Source organism: Mastigoproctus giganteus, chromosome 3 (assembly GCF_048544385.1).
Source record: "Mastigoproctus giganteus isolate SK-2022 chromosome 3, ASM4854438v1, whole genome shotgun sequence".
NCBI lineage: Eukaryota > Metazoa > Arthropoda > Arachnida > Uropygi > Thelyphonidae > Mastigoproctus > Mastigoproctus giganteus.
In genome coordinates, this window is record NC_143577.1 from 219,270,038 (window position 1) to 219,295,775 (window position 25,738).

At 36.7% G+C, this 25,738-nt stretch overlaps 1 protein-coding gene across 1 annotated transcript in view; it reads right to left on the reverse strand.

Annotated features, from left to right (window-relative positions):
• eIF3c (eukaryotic translation initiation factor 3 subunit c) overlaps window positions 1-25,738 on the reverse strand; it is a 210,768-nt gene that overhangs the window by 118,553 nt on the left and 66,477 nt on the right. Inside the window, exons 7-9 of the mRNA XM_090369631.1 lie at window positions 25,366-25,472; window positions 22,207-22,316; window positions 4,605-4,731 (exon numbers count right to left, since the gene is read on the reverse strand). Coding sequence (XP_090225757.1) covers window positions 4,605-4,731; window positions 22,207-22,316; window positions 25,366-25,472 — 344 coding nt within the window. The remainder of the gene's footprint in view (window positions 1-4,604; window positions 4,732-22,206; window positions 22,317-25,365; window positions 25,473-25,738) is intronic.

Below are 25,738 nucleotides of genomic sequence, written 5' to 3' on the forward strand. Positions count from 1 at the left end.
ATTTATTTATGTTTTTTATATGATTGAAGATTTCAGTAAAGGGGAAACACATTTCACCATAATAACATAAAAACCCACAATGGGTGGGTTTTTATATTATTGCAAATGCAATAAGATTGAGCTTACTACCCGTTTATAACAGATTGCACTAACAGAAAAGCCCAATAAACCAAAAACTGCAAATTGTTTTTATTGTTTTATGACAGTGACCTTCAGAAATGTGCTTTAGAAAAATATCACAAAAAGGTTTTCAAAATTGAGTCTAATAACCAAACATATGATAATGATGAAAATGTAGTACCTTTTAATGATTTGAATTGTTTTTTTTTTAATTTGATTCTATAAAGCAGCTGATTCTACTAAGTATGCAAGTTTGTTTGTTATTTGGTTTTTAGGAGCATTAGCAACTAAGGCCATATTGCTCCGGGGGTATGCGGTGGTCATTCTCTGACCTTTCCACATCCTCCATATTCGGTGGTCACGGGCTCGCATCCTGGTCTAATTAAGAAGAGTGTTCTGTGCACTGCTGCTCCTGCCCACCTAGCTACGGAGGTGCCCAGTATGGAAGTGATCATGTTTACCGGTGCCTACTTATATCACTTTACGATGGCCTTAGCAGTGTCTCCAACTGGACCATGTAGTAGTAGTAGTAGTAGTAGTGGCACTTGATGCAAGAAAGCAAGTGTAGGAGCTTATGCAGCATCAGCCAAAAAAAAAAAAAAAAAAATCACACCATACCCTCAAATTGCCTGTCCAGTTCCTCCTTAAATTTATTTAACCTATCAACTTCCACAACGACAGATGGAAGTTTGTTCCAGCAATTAACCACCCGCTGGCTAAAGGCAAATTTCCACACATCTATTCTACATCTATCCTTTCTTAATTTGAACTTATGTCCCCATAGGTTCGTATTCTGAACAAGTGGGAGGATCCCATCAGAATTCAGCGTGCTCAACCCATTCAAGGCCTTATAGACCTCAATCAGATCACCGCGCAGGTGCCTAGTCTCCAGCCACTGCAATTTGCAGAACTTAAGCCTCTCTTGGTAAGAGGATCCCTTCATTCCCCTCACCAATCGTGTTGCTCTTCTCTGTACACGTTCAAGCAAATCTACATCCTTCCTAAAATGAGGCCTCCAGACCTGTACGCAGTACTCAAGGCGTGGCCTGACCATTGCCTTATACAGAGGGACAATCACCTCCTTTTCCCTGCTAGCAAAATTCCTATATATCATTGACAAAACCCCATGACCTGCCCTAGCAGCCTGTCTACATTGCTCAGAAAACTTCATATCTGACTGCACAATTACTCCCAGGTCTTTTTCATTTTCTACCACCTTAAGTGTAGTACCACACAGTTGGTACGTTTCTCTGGGGTTACTTCTACCCATATGCAGTACTTTGCATTTGTCAAGGTTAAACTTCAGTTGCCACTTCTTAGCCCATCTGCCCAAATTATCTAGATCCTGTTGCAGTAGCACACTGCCATTACTGTCATTAACAACCCTGCCAACCTTCGTGTCATCTGCAAACTTCGACATTAAGCCTGATATACCTTCATCAATATCATTGATAAATATACAAAACAACAGTGGACCCAACACCGAACCCTGTGGGACTCCACTAATAACATTAGTCCACGAAGAGCAGCACCCATTGATTACCACCCTCTGTCTTCTCCCACTTAACCATCCTTTTATCCATTGTAGCAACTTACCCTTAATACCATTCTGCTCCAATTTGTACAGTAGTCTTCCATGCGCAACAGTGTCAAAAGCTTTCCTGAAATCCAAGTATATGATATCAAAATTATTTTTTGCATCCAGTTCCTTTGTGACCACATCATAATAACCAATCAAATTTGTCAGACAAGACTTTCCCTTAACAAACCCATGCTGTGTCTGAATTATTGCTGCAGTCTTGTCTAGATGATCCTGCAATGCATCTTTAACCAGTGACTCCATTATTTTATCCGGAACAGAAGTTAAACTAACTGGTCTGTAATTATTCGTGTCACCCTTCGAACCTCCTTTGTGAATTGGGGATACATTTGCACATCTCCAGTCCGTGGGAACCTCCCCTGAATCCAAGGATGCTCTCATAATTATGGCTAAGGGTTTGCTTAGTTGCTTTGCCGCCTCCTTTAATATAACTGGATAGATCCCATCCGCCCCAGGTGCCTTTCTTATGTTTAACTTCAACAATTTCTCCTCCACTTTGCTCTCAGTTATTACAAAATCATTAAGCACAACTGCTACAATTTGATAACCTTCTTCCATTTTCAAACTGTAATGATTCCTCACGTGTGAATGTAGATGCAAAATACTCATTCAGTTTGTTTGCTATCTGAGCAGGATCATCAACAGTCGAACCATCGATGTCAAGTGGACCAATCATATTCAGCCCCCTTCCTTTTAGAGTTTATATAAGTAAAGAAATCCTTGCTGTTTTTCTTAGCATCTTTTGCCAAAGATTTCTCGTAATCCGCCTTTGCCTGCCGAACCTCCTTTGTGACCTGATTACAGACTAGCTTATATCTGCTACAGGCTTCTGCGTCGCCTGATAATTTATATGCATCCCATGCATTTTTCTTCTCTATCACGAGTCTCATTAGTTCATTTGATAACCATTTAGGCCTAAACCTTGAACAATATTTCTTCATCGGTATGAAAAGTCTAGTAGCTTCCACGATTAATTCCTTGAATGCTTCCCACTTAGAATTTACTGTTTGTAACATCGTCAGTCGATCCCACTGTACAGAATTTAAAAACTGTCTGAGACCACTGTACTCCCCTTTACGGAAGCAAAAACCCTTTCCTTTACCCCTGACGGTAGTTACCTCTTTGAGTAAATCCCACTTCAGCACACTGTGATCACTGCCACCTAGTGGTTCCTTTATCTGCAAATTCTTAATACACGAATGATCACTGCTGATAACCAGATCAAGAGTATTACTTTCTCTGGTTGCCTCTGGAACATGCTGCTGCAGAAAACAATCATCCAATAAATCCACAAAAGTCTGACTAGTGTGTGAGTGACCAACCCACAAGTTCCAGTCAATATCTGGGAAGTTAAAATCCCCCATTATAAGACATTCTGATTTACTGGCCCACTCTATTTCTCTGTACAATTGTTCATTGTACTCATTCGAGTCATTAGGCCTATAACACACTCCTACTCTTATCTTTGCTTTTGCAGTGCTTATGTCACACCAAACTGACTCAACAGTGCACTGTCCATCTATATCAACTGGATGCACTTCTTTTGATTTTATGTTTTTCTTAATTAACAGCATAACACCTCCTCCCTTTCTGTCCTGTCTATCCTTTCTGTACACATTGTACTCCCCAAATTCCAGTTCTGCATTCCTTATATCTTTGTGACACCACGTCTCTGCTATCCCAACAATATCCGCCTTTGATGTCTTGACCAACACTTCAAATTCATCAAATTTATTTACTATACTTCTAGCATTGGTATACATGCAAGCATACATGCTCCTATGCCTATTCCTTGTTACCCTAACACATCCCATATACCCAACTATTCCAGGATGACTGCCATCCGTCCCTGAAACCCCCAACACCCCTCGCTCCAGGTCGCTTCTTATTCTAATAGAAGTTGTGCAAGAATCACCTTCACCTCTGCCTGCGGTTACTGTTAAACTATTAGTCTTTGTATCCCCCCAAGCTAGCAGTTTTCCGACCCACCTAACACTGCCTCGATAGCATCAGCAAATATTCTTGCACCCTTTCTATTTAAGTGTATCCCATCCCTGTAGAAGCAATCTCTCCTGTTAACAAGTACAGTCCAGGCTGAAAAAAATTCTACCCCTTGAGCTTTGCACAATCTTTCCAGGGCCGAATTGATCGACAAGGCTCTCATCATATACTCCCTCCTATCGTGTCTGGGCAGAATTGCAGACACTTTCAAATTCAACCCTAATTCTCGGCTTTTTTTCAACAGTGACCTGTACTTGTTGAGTAATTCTGCCGGTCTCCTACTCTTAATATCATTAGTGCCAACGTGTACAACTATATCACCTTTTGTGCCCTTGAAAGATGATATCCGCTCTACAACGTCATCAACCTTTGCCCCTGGCAGACATACCCTGGTCCTGTTCCACCTATCCTTTTTACATAGCATGTTCCCCGTTTCCCTGACAATAGAGTCACCAACAACTAATAGTTCCTGTGGGACCAGCGCATTCTGCCTTGGGGGTTGCCGCTGTGTTGCGCGATGACCAAGTGCAAGCTCTGGCGTTGATGTGGGCAGCTGAGAGCTTGATGGGCCCCTCAATTTATTTCCTTCGAGGGCATCCACCCTCGAAACGAAAAAAATCCACAACTTACCGGTGGTATGGTCAGAGACAATTGGGGAATAATCTTGAGTACTGCAGTCTCCTGCCCTGATTAAATGGCATGTTGTCCCAATTAAGCAAAGAAAACCCTGGTTATTTTCTTAATCAGGTTCTGTTCTTTTAGATCTGTCCCAAATAAACAGCTGCCCCAATTAACTAGTGGCCCAAATAACCAGAATCTACTGTATAATCAAATGATACTAATATTTAAGGAAATTATTATTTTAATATATATCTATTTTTACCATTATAAGGGGTGCACCTCCCTTAACTTCTTCCCATTCACCTTCATCTTCTTCCTCTCTCTTTTTTTCTCTTCTTTCCTTCTTTTTATCTTTTCTTCTTTCTTTAATATCATCTTTTTCTGTAGTTCTACAGAAAGTGTACAAGCATTTCATATCACATATTCAAAAGAATATCAAAGCATAATAAATGCATACTGTAGTTATGTGGATTGAGAGAAAATGTCTATTCATACTAATGGATACTGGGAATCTACATGATAACCTGATTGAGGTATTTAAGGCTTTAAAAGAGTCGTAAACTAAACTACGAGAGCATCTTTACCCTTTTTCTGGTAATTTGTACAATAATAAGAGGAGTTTACCTCAATATAGTATGTAGAACACTTTCGTACGATACTCTCCAGAAATTGAAATGGAAAAAAACGAAAAAAATCCACAACTTACCGGTACATTAGAGTAAAATATAAATAATTAAATAATTAAAAACCAATTTAACACAATCCAAATCAATTTAAAACAATTAAAAATTAAAAACAATTAAAAATCAATTTAACGCAATTAAAAAGAATCTAACGAAAATATTCAAAAACGATTTTCCTTCCTGAAGCTGACAATGCTTTTCGACCGTATGTCGTGATCACAGGAATGAAAATTCATTCCTGTGATAGGAGTTTACAAATATCAATATCAACTTAGAACGTATTGAGTATTACAGCTCTGATTCATACTATCTTTTTCTGGTAATATAAACAAGGAGAAAAATTTAAATTGAGTAATAATTGCAAATACCTATGTGAAAATTTGCCTTTGGCCAAACTGTATTTGGCTTGAAAATCTTGAAGTTAGCTAAACAGAATTAGATAAAATTAGGGGAGCATCAATTGCAAAAAGTTCCTCCACTCTCTCTGTGTTTTTTTGCTGATGATGTATAAGCTTTTTCTTGTGCCATTTTTCCAATATTAATGCAGAATTCCAAAGGAAAAATCAACAAAACTTTTTAGTTTTTGGGAAAGGTCCCTGAACAGCATATGGAAACATAATGTAAAGGATTTCTTGTGCTAACCAACTAATATTGTAATTAAAATTTAAAAAAAAAATATATATATATGTATATATTTTTTTAATTTTTAAAAAAATATGTGGTCACAACAAGCAGCACAGCATATGCTGCTTATTGTGACCACATTTGGCTTACGAAAATTGATAACATTAAACAGAGGGATTTTGAATATATAAAGTTGTTTCTTGCCAATCTTTATTTATTATCATGTACAGTAGAGATAGTACTCTACATCCACAGCTACACTATAAACACATATAAACCAATTTCGGTATCAAAATAAACAAAAATAAATAATAAAAAACCAATCAGTACAAAAACACATACCGACCCATTTAAAAGACTTCTCCAATGATTGTCGCATTAAATCCTTAACAGTTAAATATTCAATACATTCTTGTAACCTGTACATTGGGATTTGTAGTCTTCACTTTTCCCTCCCTTAAGTTCTAATGCACTCTGATACACCTCAAAAGATTTCCTAATTTCTCAGTCATTGGTATAACTCTCTGAACTTGCTATCTTTGTTATCGGAATTTTCATTTTCTTCAGTGTCAGGTTTTCTGGTATAAAACCATCGACAATAACCTTTACTGACAGATCATCTGTTGTCAGAAGATATTCATTAATTTTTACCCAATTGTCGAAATTTTGTGTAATACAGTCGATTCCGGTTATTTGGGACACATCGGGACCAGTGCTTGGCCCGATTAAACAGCTGCCCCAATTATCCGAAGTTTCATGTAAAAAAAGTTAAAAATACAATGGACCTCCGCTTTACAATTGGTTCACCCTAGTAAAGTACTGTTCACTATACGGTATGTAGTAAGTGCTGGTCATTGTGATCACATTTGCGAATTGAATTTGAATTCCATTAAACAGAGATTCTATTAGCGAAAATAGAAGGATATTATCCACAGGCTATAAAAGTAAAGATATATTAAACACAAATTTACCCTTAATTACCTCATGAATTAAAAATTTAAATATGTGAAATTGGAATAATTAATAGTTGACATTTCTGTTCACTGACATTTGTGGTTGGTGGTTAAAATTTTAAACAGTAAAAAGATAAGCAATCAATAACAAAGAACATGGCACACACAAATTGCAAGTAACACAATACGCGCAAGTGAGAATGGCGTAACAAGTTATGAAGCTTTAAAAATAGGAATGAAGAGAAGATTCTGAAAATTTATTTTTTATATGATTGAAGATTCCATGGAAGTGTAAACACATTTCACCATAATAACCCATAGAATTGCAGCTGTCGGTATTATCGCAAAATCAATAAGATCGAGTTTACTATCTGTTTATGATAGATTGCACTAACAGAAAAGCCCAATAAACAGGTGACTGCTAATTATTTTTATTGTTTTATGGCTGTGACCTCCAGAAATCCGGCAGAAACAGTGGTACGGTCAGAGACAATTGTAGGGTAATCTCCAGTGCTGCGGTCTCCTGCCCCGATTAACCGGAATGTTGTCCAAATTAAACCCTGGCTATTTTCTCGATTGGGTTCCGTTTTTTAAGATTTGCCCCAAATAAACGACTGCCCTGATTAACTGGTGGCCCAAATAACCGGAATCCACTGTATTAAATGAATTACTTGTATACTCTGTTGGCACTGCACTACTTCTATATGTATCACGATACCTGGCTGAATAAATCTGGCTTTATGAAAACAGTTTTTGATTGTTTAGAAATTAAATCTCAAGCACTAGCCATCTAATAAGTTAATTCTTTTTGTATATCCTTAGTTGGGACATCATCACTTACTTCAATTTCTGCAATAATTTTTGTATCATTGCTCTCGTGTACAATGTTTTGAAAACCTTTATGATTCCTTAATTCCAAAAATTGCACTATGGACGTTGTATTAACTGGAAGAAATAACAGTTTTATGTTGTTCAACTGCACATTCAGATGAGCTGTAGGATTAACTACAGTAAGAGCAATTTTTCTGCAGAATTGTAACAATTCTCTGTTCCATTCCTTCAGAAAGTCAATGAAAATTCAAGATGTCATCCATTTGCTCTTATATTCATCTCATAGGTTTTTGTCCCTCTAAAGACACATGGATGCTTCATTTCCCGCAATTATGAAAAGTTTTTTTTTAGTCAGGACTGAAGTCTTATAATAAATTAGGTAATACATTTTCCACCCTTTTTAATGGTGAACCTGTATCCGAGTCTGATTTTTCTCAATGAAGCTTTTTCACACAATGTTGAGTCTCTTCTTCTACCTGCTTAGCCACCCACCTGTAGGCTTATGCTGAGTGAATAGAAATCATGGAATACCTACCTAGTAACTGGTAGGCCCACCTTTCGCCTGGATCAGGGCAGTCACACGGCGAGGCATCGAGACCACTAGTTCACGAAAGCGTTCCACAGGTTTTTCCATCCATGCTTGCTACATCGCTGTCCATAATTCTATTGCATTCCTGGGTGGAGGATCCAATGCTCAAATGGACCTTTCCACAGCATCTCAAAGATGCTCCACAGGGTTCATGTCCGGCAAACAGGGAGGCCATGGTGACATGACGGGTGCATAGTTTCAGTCAGACACACACCCTCCCATCTGCCTGAAATAATTTGAAATGGGACTCGTCGGACCAGGAGATCAGTCTCCAATTATCCAAGAAGGTCCAGTGCTGATGTTCTTTCCCCCAACTGAGGCGTAGAGTCCTGTGTCGTGGTGTTAACAATGGGACTCTGGTGGGTCAGTGGCTCCCATAACCGATTGCGGCTAATGATCGCCTGTGATCTTGATGGAAAAATTTCTGGTACCTCTTTCGTAGAAGTCGGAGGTGATTTATGCCACTCGCTCTCCAGTTAGATGAAACAATGCGAGACAGATATCGACAGCCACGTTCATCCACCACCTTTGTCTGCCCACAATGAAATGTTATTCTGGAAATGGCGTATTCCCGATACACTCCTCAGTGTTCTCCCCAGAAAATTTTGCCAGCCAGGCGGGGATGTGCAATACTTCACAATATTATAATATTTTCTGTTATTTATAAATGTGACTTAAGCGATCCATAGCAAAAATTAATTGCATAATTTAACATTAGATTGATTTAATGATAATTTGTGCAACAAACATTGAAAAAATTTAATATTGGCTAGTGTTATATTTTTTAATTGAAAAATGAAAATTCCAAAACATATACATAAACACACTAAATCTAACAAATAAGGTACTTTTATTTAAAAAGTAGAATGTTTTAATAACAAAATTAAAAAAACTATTTCATTAGAATTCGTTGTGAAAAATGTTTAAATCTAAATGTTTTCTGATTTAACTTCTTACTCATTATGGGTTATTATTTTGTTTTATTTTATTGCAATATATATATTATTATATTTGTGCTCCTGTATGAAGACCAAGAAAAAACAACACACCTAACAGTTCACAGAATTTAATGTAGTGTACTAGCTTGCAGATTTATAATACTCAGCTTGCTGTAGTGATGGCTGCAGAGTGAGTGAGTCGATACACTGAGCCGACTCAGAAAGTGTCCAAAAGATTTGAATAACAAAAGTGAATGAGCCGATTCAGTGAAGCGCAGAATTCAACCAACATATCTATGCTGTCAACCGACGCATTTGATAACTCAACATAAAGCATAAGACAATATTCTGAGTAATCTGAATCTGCAGCATTGAACTACGTTATGACCGCATTACGTCAGCACGATGATCGAATAGTGGGAGGTCTTAAACTGCGTAGGTAAGTTATGTACCAAAAAGCATCCTTTTCTTGACTGTTCACTTTCTTTTGTTTACAGGTACTCCTTGCTTTTCCTGAAGGCTACAGACATGTAGTAGAAATTAGAAGTTAAAAGGTACTACTTTCACATGATAAGCGATAAGGTCTTAAATTTTATTTGGCATGATCAGGGTTGTAAATAATCAACAAATTTCTGACTTATACACAATTTTAGGTGTTCTGGAAGAAATATTTCTCCTAATTGGAACAAAAAGTGACAACAATAAACCTAGGTATGATCACATAAAGCAGCAGAAATTAGATACATTATAATATAAATGGTTTCAAATTTTTATTTTTTTTTATAATAAGCAGCTGATAACAATAACCATCGAAAACATTAACTGGCATTCACTGTATAAGTAAAACACTAGAAAAAAGGATTAAGATTGTTAGAATGCATTATAAAACACAGAGGCAAAATAGCTCTTAGACACAGAATCCGTTCAACTTATAAAAGTGAACAGTATACAGAAACTAAAATTGGAGAAGATTCACATGACATGTGAGGAATAGATAGATGATTCAAGACAATACACATAAGGGACATGCCAGCATCTTGTTGTTGTTGTTATTTGGTTTTTAGGAGCATTAGCAACTAAGGCCATATTGCTCCGGGGATATGCAGTGGTCATTCCCTGACCTTTCCTCATCCTCCGTATTTGGTGGTGACCACCAAACATGGAGGGGCTCGAGCCAGCATCTTGTCACATTGTAAAATTGCAGATAGTATAATTGGATGAATGAGGGCCACTTTATTAAGATTCATAATGGATGCACTCTAGAAATATTATGTGCTTCAAGCCATGAGAACTGGCATAAGTCAAAAGAATGGTCCATTACCTCGACATCATGAATTAGGGCTGTACTGTTCATGCCAATAATACTCAACAAGAACAGTGATCACAATTAACTGTGCAAATAGTACCCGCCCCCCTATCTAAAATATGGTCCTCCAGTCTTCTAGCTGTCTTGCTAACACAGAATAGCCTACAATACAGACATTCAATGTGGTTTACAGAGCTGCTCCATAAAAGTACAGGTGACCCCCACTTAAAGCTGATAATTCGTTCCGGAAAAACAGAGCGCTAAGTGAATCCGCGCTAAGCGAGCGCTGTATTCCCATAAGGTAGCATATGTATTTGTGAGTTGCGGTCGGTGCTATAGGATATTTCCTAATCAATAATAAATGGTAGTGAAAAGATGCACAAATGTCGGTCAAAATATTTAATATCCAAATATTTGTACATATACAAAAGTAACTACTTACGTATCCAAATTAAACTTTGAATTCCAATTAAAATCATGAATTTAATTGATCTAAATTGATTTTAATTGATTTAATTTAATTGATGAATTTAATCATGAAAAATGTGTCGATTTTGGGTTGTACTTTGGCACTCTTCCTGGTAAACTAAAAGGGGTTTTAATTTTAAATCCCCCGCAGTGTTACCACACAACAATAAAGTCAACTGATCCTTCGCCGCTTTGAAACCTGGTGTGTTTTTTTCTTCTTTCAATATGAAACTTCTTTTAGGCATTCGTTTCCAAAAAAGTCCTGCTTCATTTATGTTAAAAACTTGTTGAGAAGTATAACACATAATACTCCTCTTCAAGGTGTCTCCATAGCCGAGTGGTCAGGAGCGGGAATGCAGTAGCACACGCTCTTTGAGTAGACTGGGGTTCAAGCCCCTGACTGCTGAATACGGTCGATCTGCCAACCCACACTGAACCAGCGTGGCAGATTATGAATTGTTGAGGAGGCTTCCATCCTGCAGTGGGTTGATAATGGCTGCACTTTACCTTTTTTACTCCTCTTCAATAATTTTAACAAGTTCTTTTTTGAAAATTTCGGCTGCTTGATCTGCACTTATGGCTTCTCAATGGATTTTAAATCTACTCAACCAGCCCTTACTAGTTTTAAACGGTTCCACATTTTTTTTTTTAGGCGAAATTTCTTCAAATCATCACGTAGGCTAATCCCCCCCCCCCTTTTATAATATTTAACTTAACTGAATTCTCCATTAGATATTATCTTCAATAAAATTAGTTAAAGTCTCTCCATTTCAATCCTAATAGCCGGCCTAGCCCTAGTTGCTTGCAGTGGAACAGCTGTCTTTCCTGCTGCTAAAATTAATTCTTTATTTTTTATAATTGTTCTTACAGTTAAACTTGCCCGTCCTAAATTATGGCACACATCTGCTTGTTGTTGGCCGGAATTGATTCGCTTCAAAACGTCTAATTTAATTTTCAAATTCAGTCTTTTTCTTACATTTATAGTCTTCGTACTGCACCCAGACTTTGTTGCTTTTTCATTCTTATCCACCATTATTAACTCTTTGAAAATGTAACTGCGTTGGTTGCTTTAATTATGATATAATGTTCGAGTAAACTGTCCGTTACGCACAATGTGTAATACCATACTGAGTGATGACTAGCCTTTGGACAAATGCACATAATGCAAATATTACAAGAAATATATTTGATCATTTTTTAAAATGTTTTCTCGGAACTACGTAAAAGTCACTGTACTGCAATTAAATTAGTGTGCAAGAAAATTTCTCAAGTCGGCGTTTGAAACGTTTTAATGCTGTTTTGCTATTCATTTTCAAGCTATCGACTCCATCAAATGAAACGATTTCATTAAATATGCCAAAAATGCAATCTGTAAAAGAGAGTTATAGTGATTTGTGATGGCATTATAGTCAGATACAGGTTATAATATAAAAACGGCGTTATAGCGAATCAGCATAAAACAAACCGCGTTATAACGAGGGCCTGCTGTAATGGGATGGAGGGTTTTTTTTTTTTTTTTTTACCAGGAAGTCGCAGCACACAATGAATGTGACAATTCTAAAAATCCTAGCAAGGCACCCAGAGGTAACCAGATATCAGAGCATGTTAGGAAAAGTACTAGGGGCAAGAATATTCTTGACCTGATCATCACTCAGGAACCATAAGCAAGAAGTGATCATACAGTCCTTAGTTGGAGGATGAAGGAAGAGGTTTCAGTTGTTAATGGTAAAGGCATTGGCTTTAATTCCAGAGAAGAGAATGCTTTCAGTTTTTTCACTCAACATGGCCTCTATCAACTAGGCAGACAACAGAAGGAGGCTTAATAGATTACAATTAGAGAATATCATTAATTAAAGACATTGCCACAAAGTCAAACAAAACGTGATTAAGTGAATTAGCTATGAATGAATATATACCATTAAGTATATAGCAAGAGGAGGATGCTGACATGGATGAATTTAGAGCCGGCCAATTTAATGGAATAAAAAAGTTGGCATGCAATAGCTACAGAGCAATTAAAAGTACCGAAGCCAATGAGATTGGCAAGGGCTGAGTATAAGAAATCATTGTCTAAGACAGCAAAGAATGGGAACAAGGAGTTTCATGTATGTGAATACAAAGAAGAAGAAAACAAATCAGATCAGACCTTTGTGTAATGAATATGGAAAAGCCTCAAGATAACCCAGTTAATGAATTGACACGTATTTTGCATAGATCTTTACAGATAAAACATAGCATAAGTTACCTTTGGGGGAGGGAGAGCTCTTATAAGGAGGGAAAAATGCAGGTTGCTCATTTTCTCTTTTTATAGATTTATTTTTTTATTATATTATATTAATATATTTTTTTTTGGCCAGTGCAGCAAAAGCCAATGGCTTCCTTGCACTATATGGCTAATAATAACACTAACAGTGGGGAATGTAGGTGGTAGAAATAAACTCACTATTATGTGAATGCCAGTCTGGATGAGCAGTAAGATCACTGGTTAATATACTCACTAGACAATGATTTAAATGTGGTTCTATCCTGAACATGGGAAGGGTAATTCCACATAAAGCTGTTCTTTCTCTAAAAAGCTCAAGAATCCTATCTCTAACAGAACTAGAGTGCATCCATGCTCAGTTGAAAAGAGTACAAGCAATACTGTAGGTTGCCCATTTTCCCATTTCGTATGTGTCCAAGGGCACGTGCAGAGCTAGAGCTATAACTGGTCACATGTTTGGATTATTAACCGTAATCTTGCAGATTATCCAGCTGGCCTTCACATAACAGCGAGTTTATTATAACCACCTATATCCCCTCCCCTATCTCTGACTGCTCTACCAAGCTCTTTGGAATTACCCCATTTGATGTGGGAGGCTTCATCGTAGAAAAATTCAGTCCACTGTTTCTACAGTAAAGCCCTTCAGCACTTTACTCTTGTGAGCTGGCTTTGTCTACTGCATTAAATGTCCAGATTGTGAGAGGTATGCTATACTGGCAAGGCAGCAAGAAGACTGGAGAACTGTATGTCAAACCACGAGAGGGTTTATTTGCAGAGTCAATTCTGATTACTCTGCACTAGTTGAAAATTAACAGCGTAAGCAGTACAACTGTGATCCCAAGCATGACATTGGAATAACTGACCATTTTCATGACTTCTGCCGACATTAATGGCTTGAAGCACTTTATACTTTCGCATGGCAGGCCCTGTTATAAATCATAATAAAGGAACCTGCATTCATCCAATTATGGAGTCTGGCAGCTGTTCAGACAAAAAGGATACTTCTGGTGTGACAGCAGGATTCTGACAGGAGTCACATGTTGCTACAGCAGCAGTATTGCCATATACTTAAATAGAGAATATAATGTGCATTGCAATCAGAATGTATTTTTTTATTATGAAAACCCCAAACACAGAGAGGTATTAGAACCTATAGTACTTAGAACTGTGCTTGGGTTGGAGGTTGAGAAGACGAAATAAGATATTTGTTGACATTAGACTTGAACTTCTGCAGAATAATTTTAGGAAATACGTATCAAGGAAGGTTCTTCCAGAAAACAGCAGTTGAAAATAAACAAGGAAGATGAGAAGTTGGGTCTATGAGTGTGAAGTTGGACAGTAAATGGATGTTGGTTGGTGGCGGCACGAGTTCGGACTGTTTTGAAAGAGAGAGCGGGAATTATAGAAGCCAATTCAGAAGAAGTGTCCATGGAAGTATCTGTAGAAAAGGCATGCAGCAGAAACAGTACGTCTATGAGACAGCTAGTTAGTTATTTGGTTTTTAGGAGCATTAGCAACTAAGGCCATATTGCTCCGAGATATGCGGTGGTCATTCCCTGACCTTTCCGCATCCTCCGTATTTGGTGGTGATGGGCTCGAACCCCGGTCTAATCAAGAAGCGTGTGCTACGCACTGCTGCTCCTTCCCACCTGGCTACGGAGGCGCCCTATGAGACAGCGAGTGGAGAGACTCTGTCAGAGAGGAGTCATTAATTCACCTAACCGCCCTCTTCTGAATGGAATCTAGAAGCCTGAGAGAGGTTTTGGGAGAAACGCACCAGATGTGGGAACAATATTCCATGTTAGGGCGGATTTGCAATTTGTACCAAGTGAACAGCTGTTTGGAAGAAAAGTAACACCGAGAGGGAAAGAGAAAACCAGTTTTTTAAACACAGAGGAAACAATGTTTGTAATGTGGTTTTGCCAAGAGAGATTAGAAGTCAGGGTAATTTCCAAAAGACATATATCATCTTGCCTAGAAATCGGAGTGTCACCAAACATAACCATAGGAGAAGAATAGGAGATACCATAGGAGAAGAAAAATGGGATGCTAGCAGGTCAGCTTTATCCTTGACTGAAGTGACAACAGAACCATCTGGTTTTGACAGAGGTGGAGCAGAGATGGGCAAAAGTTGCAGCCAATAGCTTTGGCAAGGGACCAGAATGCTCGGCTACCATTTGGGCAAGAAGCAAGTTTTCTACTCTTAGCCTGTTCAAAATCCAGTTTGGACTGATTGATAAGTGCTTTACAATTATTGCGAACTTTGGTGTAGGCAGAAAATGAAACTGAAGAATTGGAAACGAGCCAATTACGATATGCAACGTTCTTCTCTTGAACAGCCTTATCACATTTATTAGAAAACCAAGATTTAGATAAAGGACGAGATTTTAAAGTGGAGTGTGGAATAAAGTATTCCATTCCTACAAGAATAATTTTACTGACACGTTTTTCACCATTTTTCTTCCAACTCATGTATTAATGATCTTGGTAAAACTCCTCCCACCATTCCGAAAACACTCCATTTAATGTCTCCTGTGGTCTTCTGCCAAAAGGATGTCAGAAGGATTTTGACGAATCTTGATGCTAAGAAAGCTCCAGATCCTGATGGTATTCTCCACTTGTTCTCAAAACCTGTGCTCCCGAACTTAATCCTATTCTTTGCCGCCTTTTTTCACTTTTTTTTTATTCCAAAGGTGTTTTTCCTTCTGCTTGGAAATTTGCTCATATCCAACCAGTTCCTAAAAAGGGTGACAAATCCCTCCCATCCAATTATCATCCCATTGCAATTACTTCTACTCTCTCTAAAGTAATGGAGATATCAATTAACCACCAACTCTTAAACTACCTAGAAACTTTCCGTCTGATCAATGATCGCCAGTATGGATTCCATCAGTCTTGATATTCTGGCTTATGTTACCCATCTATGGACAAATTCAATGGAAAAGTTCAGTGAAACACAAGCAGTTGCTCTTGACATCTCAAGGCTTTTGATCGTGTTTGGCATAAAGGTCTTCTAAACAAGCTTCCATCTTATGGTTTGCCAACTGTTTTTTGTAATTGGTTATCCATTTTTCTTTTTGATCGCTCACTGAGGATGATGGTAGATGGCTCTCTGCTTTCTAACTTCTCCACTAATGCTGGTGTCATCCCCAAAGTTCAGTTCTTTTCCTCTTGTACCCTGCTCAAACAGTTTCAACTTCTCGAATATCTGCTACCAATTCCTTAAATGCTGATCTCCAGGTAATTCTCCAGTGGGGCAAAGACAACTTAATTCATTTCAATCACTTCTAAAACTCAGACTTGTCTTATAACTCACAAAAAGAACTTTTCTTCTCTTATGGTTATGTTTGGTGACACTCCGATTTCTAGGCAAGATGATATATGTCTTTTGGAAATTACCCTGACTTCTAATCTCTCTTGGCAAAACCACATTACAAACATTGTTTCCTCTGCGTTTAAAAAACTGGTTTTCTCTTTCCCTCTCGGTGTTACTTTTCTTCCAAACAGCTGTTCACTGGGTATAAATCGCAAATCCGCCCTAACATGGAATATTGTTCCCACATCTGGTGCGTTTCTCCCAAAACCTCTCTCAAGCTTCTAGATTCCATTCAGAAGAGGGCAGTTAGGTTAATTAATGACTTATCTCTTAACAGAAGAGTCTCTCCACTCGCTGTCTCATAGACGTACTGTTTGTGCTGCATGCCTTTTCTACAGATACTTCCATGGACACTGTTCTGAATTGGTTTCTATAATTCCTGCTCTCTTTCAAAACAGTCTGACAATTACAATCATACTATGTTACATATATATGATTGTTACAATATGATATTATTATGATAGCACAATATGATATTACAATCATACTATCATGTTGGATTATGTTATTCTGTCATGCTTTGATAGTTATGATATGATAGTTACAACAATATTATGATAGTTACAATCATACTATCATGTTGGATTATGTTATTCTGTCTGCAAATTACACATGCAGTGTTATGAGATCTGCAAGAAACGACAGTATCCACACATAATACACTATTGAAACTATAACTTGGCTCAGGTTCTCAATGAGTACAAGCACGAGATAGTAACGCTGCACATTCTATTTAGCAATGAGGAAACAGAGATACTGTCAGAGATGAAATATGTCAAGGTCTACAATGAAGAGTTCATACTAGATCATAAATTGTATGAATTGGACTTGGACATTTGCAAAACGATTGAAATATGTAAGATGTGTCAAGACATTGACGATGTTGATCTTGACGAAGCATGCAGTAATGACCTGTATAGCCTTGTAAAGTGACTGAGAAGAACACCCCTTTCGAAACTTTTACAATCATCCAAGCAGAGAGATGAATGAGGATCTAAAGCTCGCCATGCTCAATTGACTTGGTGCAATTGCAAAGAAATGCAAAAACTTGATGACCAACGAGCACTTCTGCAAATTAATGAGAATGGCCAATGACAAGCAAAAGATTCTACTCATACATGTAATTTGGAGTCTGTTATCTCCCAATCATGAACCGATTCAAATATTATTGACCGGCCCAGCTGGTTGCAGAAAAACATTTATGATTCACCTCTTGATGGAAATATACAACTGCTTCAGTAATACAAATGGGTACTGTAATGCCTACATTAGATGTGCTTCAACTGGTAAAGTTGAAGTGCATGTAATGTAATGATCTTGGATGCGCTCAGAGCTGGTTTATGCCAGCATGATCCTTTGCGCGATCTCCTCTCCCGACTCCGTTCTTTTTGCCTTTCCCACGTTTCTTCCACAACCAGCTGGTTCCTGCCAGCTCTGAGCACATCCAAGATCACCTCCCATGATCTTTTGCTTTAAATGTTTTACTTTACTTTAATTTTTGCAAGATATTCATTTCTCCGGTTACCAAAAGTTTTCTGCCATGGGCGGCAATGGTTAGCCCATATCCACCTAAGTGGTATGCCCCGAACCATAAACATTTTTCCGCAACCAGCTGGTTTATGCTGGCTCTGAGCATATTCAAGGTCATCTCTCATTATCCTTTGCTTTAAATACTTTACTTTAAATTTTGCAAGATATCCGTTTCTCTGGTTACAAAAAGGTTTCTGCCACAGGTGGCATTGGTTAGCCCAAAGCCACCTAAGTGGTATGTCCCGAATCATAAAAGTTTTTCCACCGTCATCTGGTTTATACCAGCCGAGTACATTCAAGATCAGCTCCCATGATCCTTTGCATGATCTCCTCTCCCGAATAAAAATATAACATGCCGGAAATGCAATGCACTATGTACATTACCTGACTTTTTTTTTTTTTTTTTTTTAATCTTAATCAGCCAGACAATAAAGCTTCTTTAGTTGTAGGTGAATTAGGTTTAAAATCTGTATCTACTGACATCTGTACACTCTTCTCTTCATAAAACAGTCAGTAACATCTTTTTATGTTCCTGTTAATTCTGCTCCTCCTTTGCATTGTCTTAATAATTTATCAGTAAAGATGGCCACTGGAGTTTCTAAATGGATAAAATCTTCTAACATGTCTTTGGTTGTTATTAATTTTGTGGGCTGCAGCATTAGCATTTCTTCAAACCCTGTCATGCATTATCTGGTCTTTTAAGTTCTTCTTTGAGTAAATCAACCACATCAGTCTTTTTAACATGTTTGAAGAGGCCTCTTCTGCTGTTTCTTCATATATCATATGCTGGCTCTCCCACTCAAAGGTTATTTTAAATACAAAAGTTAGTTAATATACACAATGTGTTACATTTCAAGTGCAAGTTAAATGACTTTTTAAATTAATTAAATATTTTCTTTTTCTGTATTTAATTGAAGCAAAATATAAATAACTAATTATCTTGTTACTAATCAAGTACTGATCATTAACTAATGATATATAAAAGTAAAAACTCTCTTCACCTCACTGCACATACTTCCAATATAATTTTTATTCCACATTTTGTAATACTCGGTAATCTCAGGGTGTGAAATATAACATGTATTTCAAGCTCTGTGATTTAATAAATTAAACAATTGGCATATACTCTCAACACTTTCGTAATGCAGGTTTACTCATTTCTTCCTGGATTTTAATAAATAATTGAAATATAACACATTTAACTCTTCTGCTGTGATTAGTACAATGAGTAAATATTAATAATTCATAATTTATGAATTTAGTAAACCTGATTAAAAAAAAAAAAAAAAAGAGAGATAAATGCAGCAAATTTTATGCACTAAGCGAGAATGTTGCATTTTTGTGCAATCACAATACTGCACATTCATTCCTCCAATCAGTACATGGCAAGAAACAATATCTAGTGCTTCAGATACAATATGTGGTATGTGGACAGCCTATGTAATATGTATACAGGCAGTTCGCGCTTTACGAGTTTTTTCAAAGTATCAAGTATCAACAAAATCGAAAATATGAACATTAATTGCAAAAAATGAAGGTTAAACATTCATAAATGGCGCATTTCAAACCACGTGCATAGCTATACAATACAGTGTACCCCACTTTACGATATTAATCCATTACCATCATATCGCAAAAATATCATAATGTGAACCCAATAACACACTGTTTTGAGTAATTCATTCCATGATCTCAGAAGTTCAAATTTTCATTATATAACTCCCTAAAAGGTCGTTTTTATAGTATAAATTGTATTAGTTACCAATTCAAAACATTAAATGCACCACACTTTCATTGTAATCATATGTTCTGTTATAAGGACCAATTTTGAACGGCTTTGTGATATTTTTCTAAAGCACATTTTTGGAAATCACAACCATCAAACAATAAAAACAATTTGCACTTTCCGGTTTAGTGGGCTTTTCTGTTACTGCAAGCAATTATAAATGGGTAGTAAACTCGATGTTATTGCATTTGTGAAAATTCTGATAGCTAAAATTGTGTGGGCTTTTACATTATTATGGTGAAATGTGTTTGTCCTTTACTGAAATCTTCAATCATATAAAAAACAAATAAATTTTCAGAATCTTCTCTTCATTCTTTTTTTTTTTTTAAGCTTCGTAAACTTGTTACTCCGCGCAAATCCTGTTAGTTGCAATTTGTGTGTTCCATTAAAAAATGCTTATGCATGCTATTGAAATTTATAAAGAAAAGAGATTATCTTGGAAATAAATGCCTCTTGAAGCATTTCTGAAGTAGACAACTCCTTGTGCAACAAACCAACGAGTGTAGAGCCAATAATGAGTGATCAATGAGTGTGCATTTTGTAGATGATGATGAAGAATAAACATTCTTTAACATTTGTAAGTCATAAATAATTTCTCTCTATTATTATAATTTGCTTTATTTCACAGGCTATGTTTTCATTTCTTTGGATAAATCAATCATTGTTTAAACAAACTAATTAGCTAACTAATTTCATTGCTGATAAAGTAACCCCTATTTTTAACATTATGTCTATGGGAAATAAATTCCCCCTTTACGAGCACGCACTAGGAACGAATTAACTCGTTCCTGGTGCGTGCTAGTTCAAAGTTGAGAACTACCTGCATATGAAAAAAAGAAATAATAATTGCAGAATTTCTCTTGGTCCAATTTTGATGAAATCTGGAATAGCCTGACAAATCTTTCCAAAAAAGCCAAACAAAATTTCCCGTAGATCTAGCTAATGGAAGATGAGTTATTTGCGAATAGACAGAGACATTGTGATAACAATAGGCACTTTGTGAATATACTTGCCAATGCACCTAATGGTTAGGTCATAGTTTTTCAAAGCTCTATTCAAATTTCATGTTTTATCATCCTTAACACTTCTAATCATGAGCATTTAAAAAAAAAAAAAAAAAAATGGATCCTAAATGGAACTGTTGAAGTGAAGTCAATAAATCAATAAAATAAACACAGAACAAGCAAAAAACGGCATGTAAACCTTCGACTCACTAAATAATGCTTCAAATGTGGTGATAAATGCCACCAAGATGATTTTTTTTTTTTTTTTTCTCAATTTGGAGAGCAGTTTATTGGTGCACTTTTTAATATTTCTGTAAATTGTTTTTAAGGTATTGTTATAATGAGATGAGGGATGTCACAAACTGAACTTTGGTGGTAACTTGTGATTTTATAACGAAACGTTGTCTTTAAGTGAATTATATCTATAAACGGCATTAGGCATAAATAAATATGTAGAATAACACAATACAGGTTCATATTTAATTCAAATTTTCAACTAAGACTATTCAAACCAGCACTAAATTACTGTCTTGGTTAGCAAATGTTATTTTAATATTTTGATTAAAATTACATTTTTCATAATATACGATACAATGCTAAAACTGTAGGATATTTATGAGGGGGTGATCATTTAATTTACCGACTGGTACAAGATTTTATGTTTACCGCCCAAACTTTTCGTAACTGCCACTAGAAGTGCTCTCCCTGATCGCTACTGAGGATTTGTGTGCACATGCCAGTACTTGTGGAGCTAGTGTTGTGCGAAGTTTTTTTAGCCATGTGTCACTGACAATTGTTTTGAAGCAAGTATCATATCGTTTTTTTTTTTTTTTTTTTTTTTTTGATTTGGTAGTTGTTGGCGCATCGGCTTCTGTGGCCATATTGCACCTCCCAAGGTTTTTTGCAGTACTTTGATCCAAGCCCGAGGTGGGAATCGAACCCGCAACCTTTGGGTTGCCGGGCAGGTATTTTACCCACTCGGCTAGCCCGGTCGGCGTATCATATCGGACATGCAGATTGAACAGCAATACATGAAACAGTAGAGAGATGAATGAAGTGTATGGTAATGAGTGTCTTGGTAGGACGGCCACAGGTCTGATGTTCTGCCACCCTCCCCTTATTCACCAGACAGCCACGTGTGATTTCTTCTTGTTTCCACGTCTGAAGAAAGCTCTGAAGGCAAGTGTTTCGCGTCCAACACAACGATGCTCGTAGAGCCACAATGGAAGCACTTTGCAGTCTTTCGAAATATAGCTTGCAAGAAGCATTTAATGTGTGGGTACAATGGTGGGGAAAGTGTGTAAAAGTTCAAGGGAGAAATCCACAGAAGATTCAGATGATGACAATTAAGATAAGACCTTGCACCAGTCTGCAAATTAAATGACCACCCCTCGTATTATGTACTTACTAGAAAAAGATATGAAAATTCAGGTCAGAAATTGAGTAAGGGAAGAAGTAATAAAAGCATATGATTTTAGAATTTGCATTAATTAAAAGAGAATTAAGAACTTACTTTTTCAAGAATTTAATTGCAAGATTTCCACCATATTTTTCATCATCACTTGATAATGAACTTTCTTCTTCGGATGTAGAGCCCCAGTCAATAGAATCATCATCTGATTCCTAACAGCAAAAATACACAAAGTAAGTTTGAAATTAAAAACATTACAAAATAAGAAGGCAATTCTAATATATACGGATTGTTACTTTTTTGGGGGATTCTTTTAGTGCAGTATGATTACTTTAGTCATAATGCTCCTATTCATAATGATATGCTAGTTTCTATGGTTCCTATGTTGTGGCTAGAACATCTGGAATCAGTTGTGGCCAGTCCAACTTTTTGATCCTCATATCCTCAAACGTTGTCATAATGCAAGCATATAAAATGGAGCATTGTCCTGGTGATACAGGTACAGGTCTTCCCAACATAGGTAATGCATTATTGTCCAGGACATCTAGATGGACCTAAGCATTCATGGTTTTGTCAAAAACAATCAATGGTCCCAGGCTAAACCATGAAAAACAGTCTCAGACCACAATGCCTCTACCAACCTTTATTACTACGACAATACATTCTGTCAGATAACTTTCTCTGAGCATCTTCCTCACCCACACAAACTGTCCAACTTGTAGACCATATACTGTGACTTGTCACTCCAAAGCACTACTTTCCATTGGTCTACAGTCCAAGGATGGCAGGTCTTACAATGAGCTAGACAGCATCTGGCATTTGTCAGGATGATTAGTGGCTTGTGAATGGTTGCATGACTGTGGTAAACCACATCATGTAAGGTCCTGTGTTCTGTACTGGTGCTAACATGTCCCAATCATCTCACTGAGGTCCTGTGCATATGCTGTGAAATGTCGACCTATCTACATTCTGAGCAGATGATTCTTCAGGGCTCCCCTGCCACAATGCCAGCTTCAGAGGTTTTCCAGATAATTTTGTGATGGTTTCAGCAACAGCCTGCTTCCATTTGCAGATCTCATCACCAACAGTCAATGTAGGGATCTTCGGTGTCATTCAAATGTCATGTGTAGACTGATTGCTTATGTGGCATCCTATTATCATTGCACACTGGAATGTCTGTCAATTCCATCATCTTGCATTCACAATTGTACTACTGTTTCCTTGGAGGCCTATGAACATAATTACAGTTGTCTGACGTGGTGCTTGGGTAGGACGTGACCACATTGGAGTGGTGTCCAGACATAAGGATGTCTGGACACCACTCGGCTTATTTTCCCCAGTTTTTTTTCGCAGCTACTCCCTTCCCATTAAAGTTTGCCAATGTGGTGTCATAAGCAGCTGAAGCTGCAGGTTTATACGATAGTATTGTTTCGGAACTTGTGTGTTCATTTCTTAAGTCCTATTCCTAAATTTCTCTAACCTAGCACAATGTAACAAAACTGCTTCATATTACACTGAAGTATTAAATATAAAGAATTTTATTGATATCAAATTATATTAATATAAGTTAATATAATTTATATTAAACATAATATAATTACATTTAATTATATTAAACATATGAGATTTTATTTCTGATTTACAACTAAAATAAATTACTGAGCTTGCATGGCATGGCACAATCAAGTGCCACTGGTCACAACTGTGTGGCCTCCACATAACAGAAATAGTTTTTGAGCACTTGAACAAGGAAATTGTCCTTTTGTACAAAATTCAAATGCACAAACTGCCTACTTCAGGGAATCTCTCTTAACTAACTGAATGCAAGAAACTATTATACAATTAGCATAATTCTAATTGATATCTGGAAGCATGCAAGCCTCAAAGTAAAAACTCGCAGTCACTAAGTTATATGCATCAGGAAATCTTCTAAAGTGGGCAGTTAGCAAAATGCATTTGAACTTCATACAAATGGGCAGTAATAATGAATAATAAGAAAGCAATAAAGAAATGCACAACAATAACGCCCCCTCCCATCTTCACCCTATACATTTCTTCTTCATCCACATTTTTTTTTTTTAATCAAACGTCTCTTTAACTATTCTTCCACATACATATTAAATAAAATAGAAGACAGACAACACCATTACATCTATACTTTGAGTGTCACCTGTCCTACCCTAACAATTACTTTCTTCCTCTCAGTATAATCAACTAATCATTCTTCTATCTTTCCAATATATTCAATAATTTAACCCCACCTACCAGATCAAAAGCCTTCTCCAAATCTATAAACCATATATACATCTTTGCTCACTTTTAGGTATCTTTCTGTCAACATTCTCATCACATATTGCATCACTATTCTCTTCCCTCTCCTGAAATCAAACTGTCTTTCTCCCACATTTTCCTCCATCCTTCCTTATCATTCTTCTGTTTAACATTCTTAGCATTTTCTTTGCAGCATACGGTATCAATCTTATAGTTTTAAAATCTTTCCTCACGTTGTATGGTTTTTCTTTTCTATTGGTATCATTATTGTAATATTAAAATCTTCTGACCGTTTTCCTCACTACATTAATTTACATAATTCTGTAAGTTAATTTCCTTAAGTCCCATGCTCCATTAAACTGTTTTGATGCATTATTTTTGCATTATCAAAATCATCCATTTTCTGCTGATCCTTGACCCAAATAAATCTCTTACATATTCCATCCATCTCCTCCTTACTGCCTCTAGTTTTCCTAGTACCTCCCCATTCCTTCCCTCTATAACATACACCTTACCCTTTTCCTTTATGCTCATATTCCTTACTCTCTCATACATTAAATTGTATTTTTTTAATCTTTATATTACTTCTAATTCTGTACAAAATCCATCCCACCATTCTGATCTAAGTCCATTGTTAATCTCTCTATACCCCCTCCTGCAACCTTCAATATTAATATTTTTCCCTTTCCTTCTTTAATCAATTTCTCTTTATTTGACTGGAGGATATGTTAAATTTTTATTTAACATATCCTCTGTCACCCATGATTTCCTGTCTTAATCCTACTTCCTCCTCAACGGTTTTCTTTATATTGTCTTTTAAACTTATCCAGTCACCATTTATAATTTCAGTCCCCCACCAAACTTCAACAATTCCCCAACTAAAGTCCCTTATTCATAGGTAAAGTAACTGTATACAATAAAATATCACATATTTCATTCTAACAACCAACTAAATTATAACAAAATAAATAAAAAATAACAGTTACATACTTCATCATCAGATCCTTTAAGAAATTTAGATTTTGCTTCCTCTTTCTCTTCCTTAGGAAGGGGTTTTTTGAGAAATTCATCTCTTTTTTCATCATCATCATCTGACTCTACAAGAGCGAGAGAGAGAGGGAAAAAAAACAGGCATAATAATAATAATTAAAAAAAAATTTTTAATTAAAATTATTTACAAATCAAAAACACTACAAAACACTAGACATATCATAAAAGTTTTCATTAATTAATTTCTAAAGACCTCTACACCAAGAAATTAATTTCTTGGTGTGGAGTGGGCAAGAGAGTACATGTGAACAGGCGAAGTTTTTACAGCTCCAGCAAATAGAGAAGTTTTTGTTTTTTATTGACTTAAATTGGC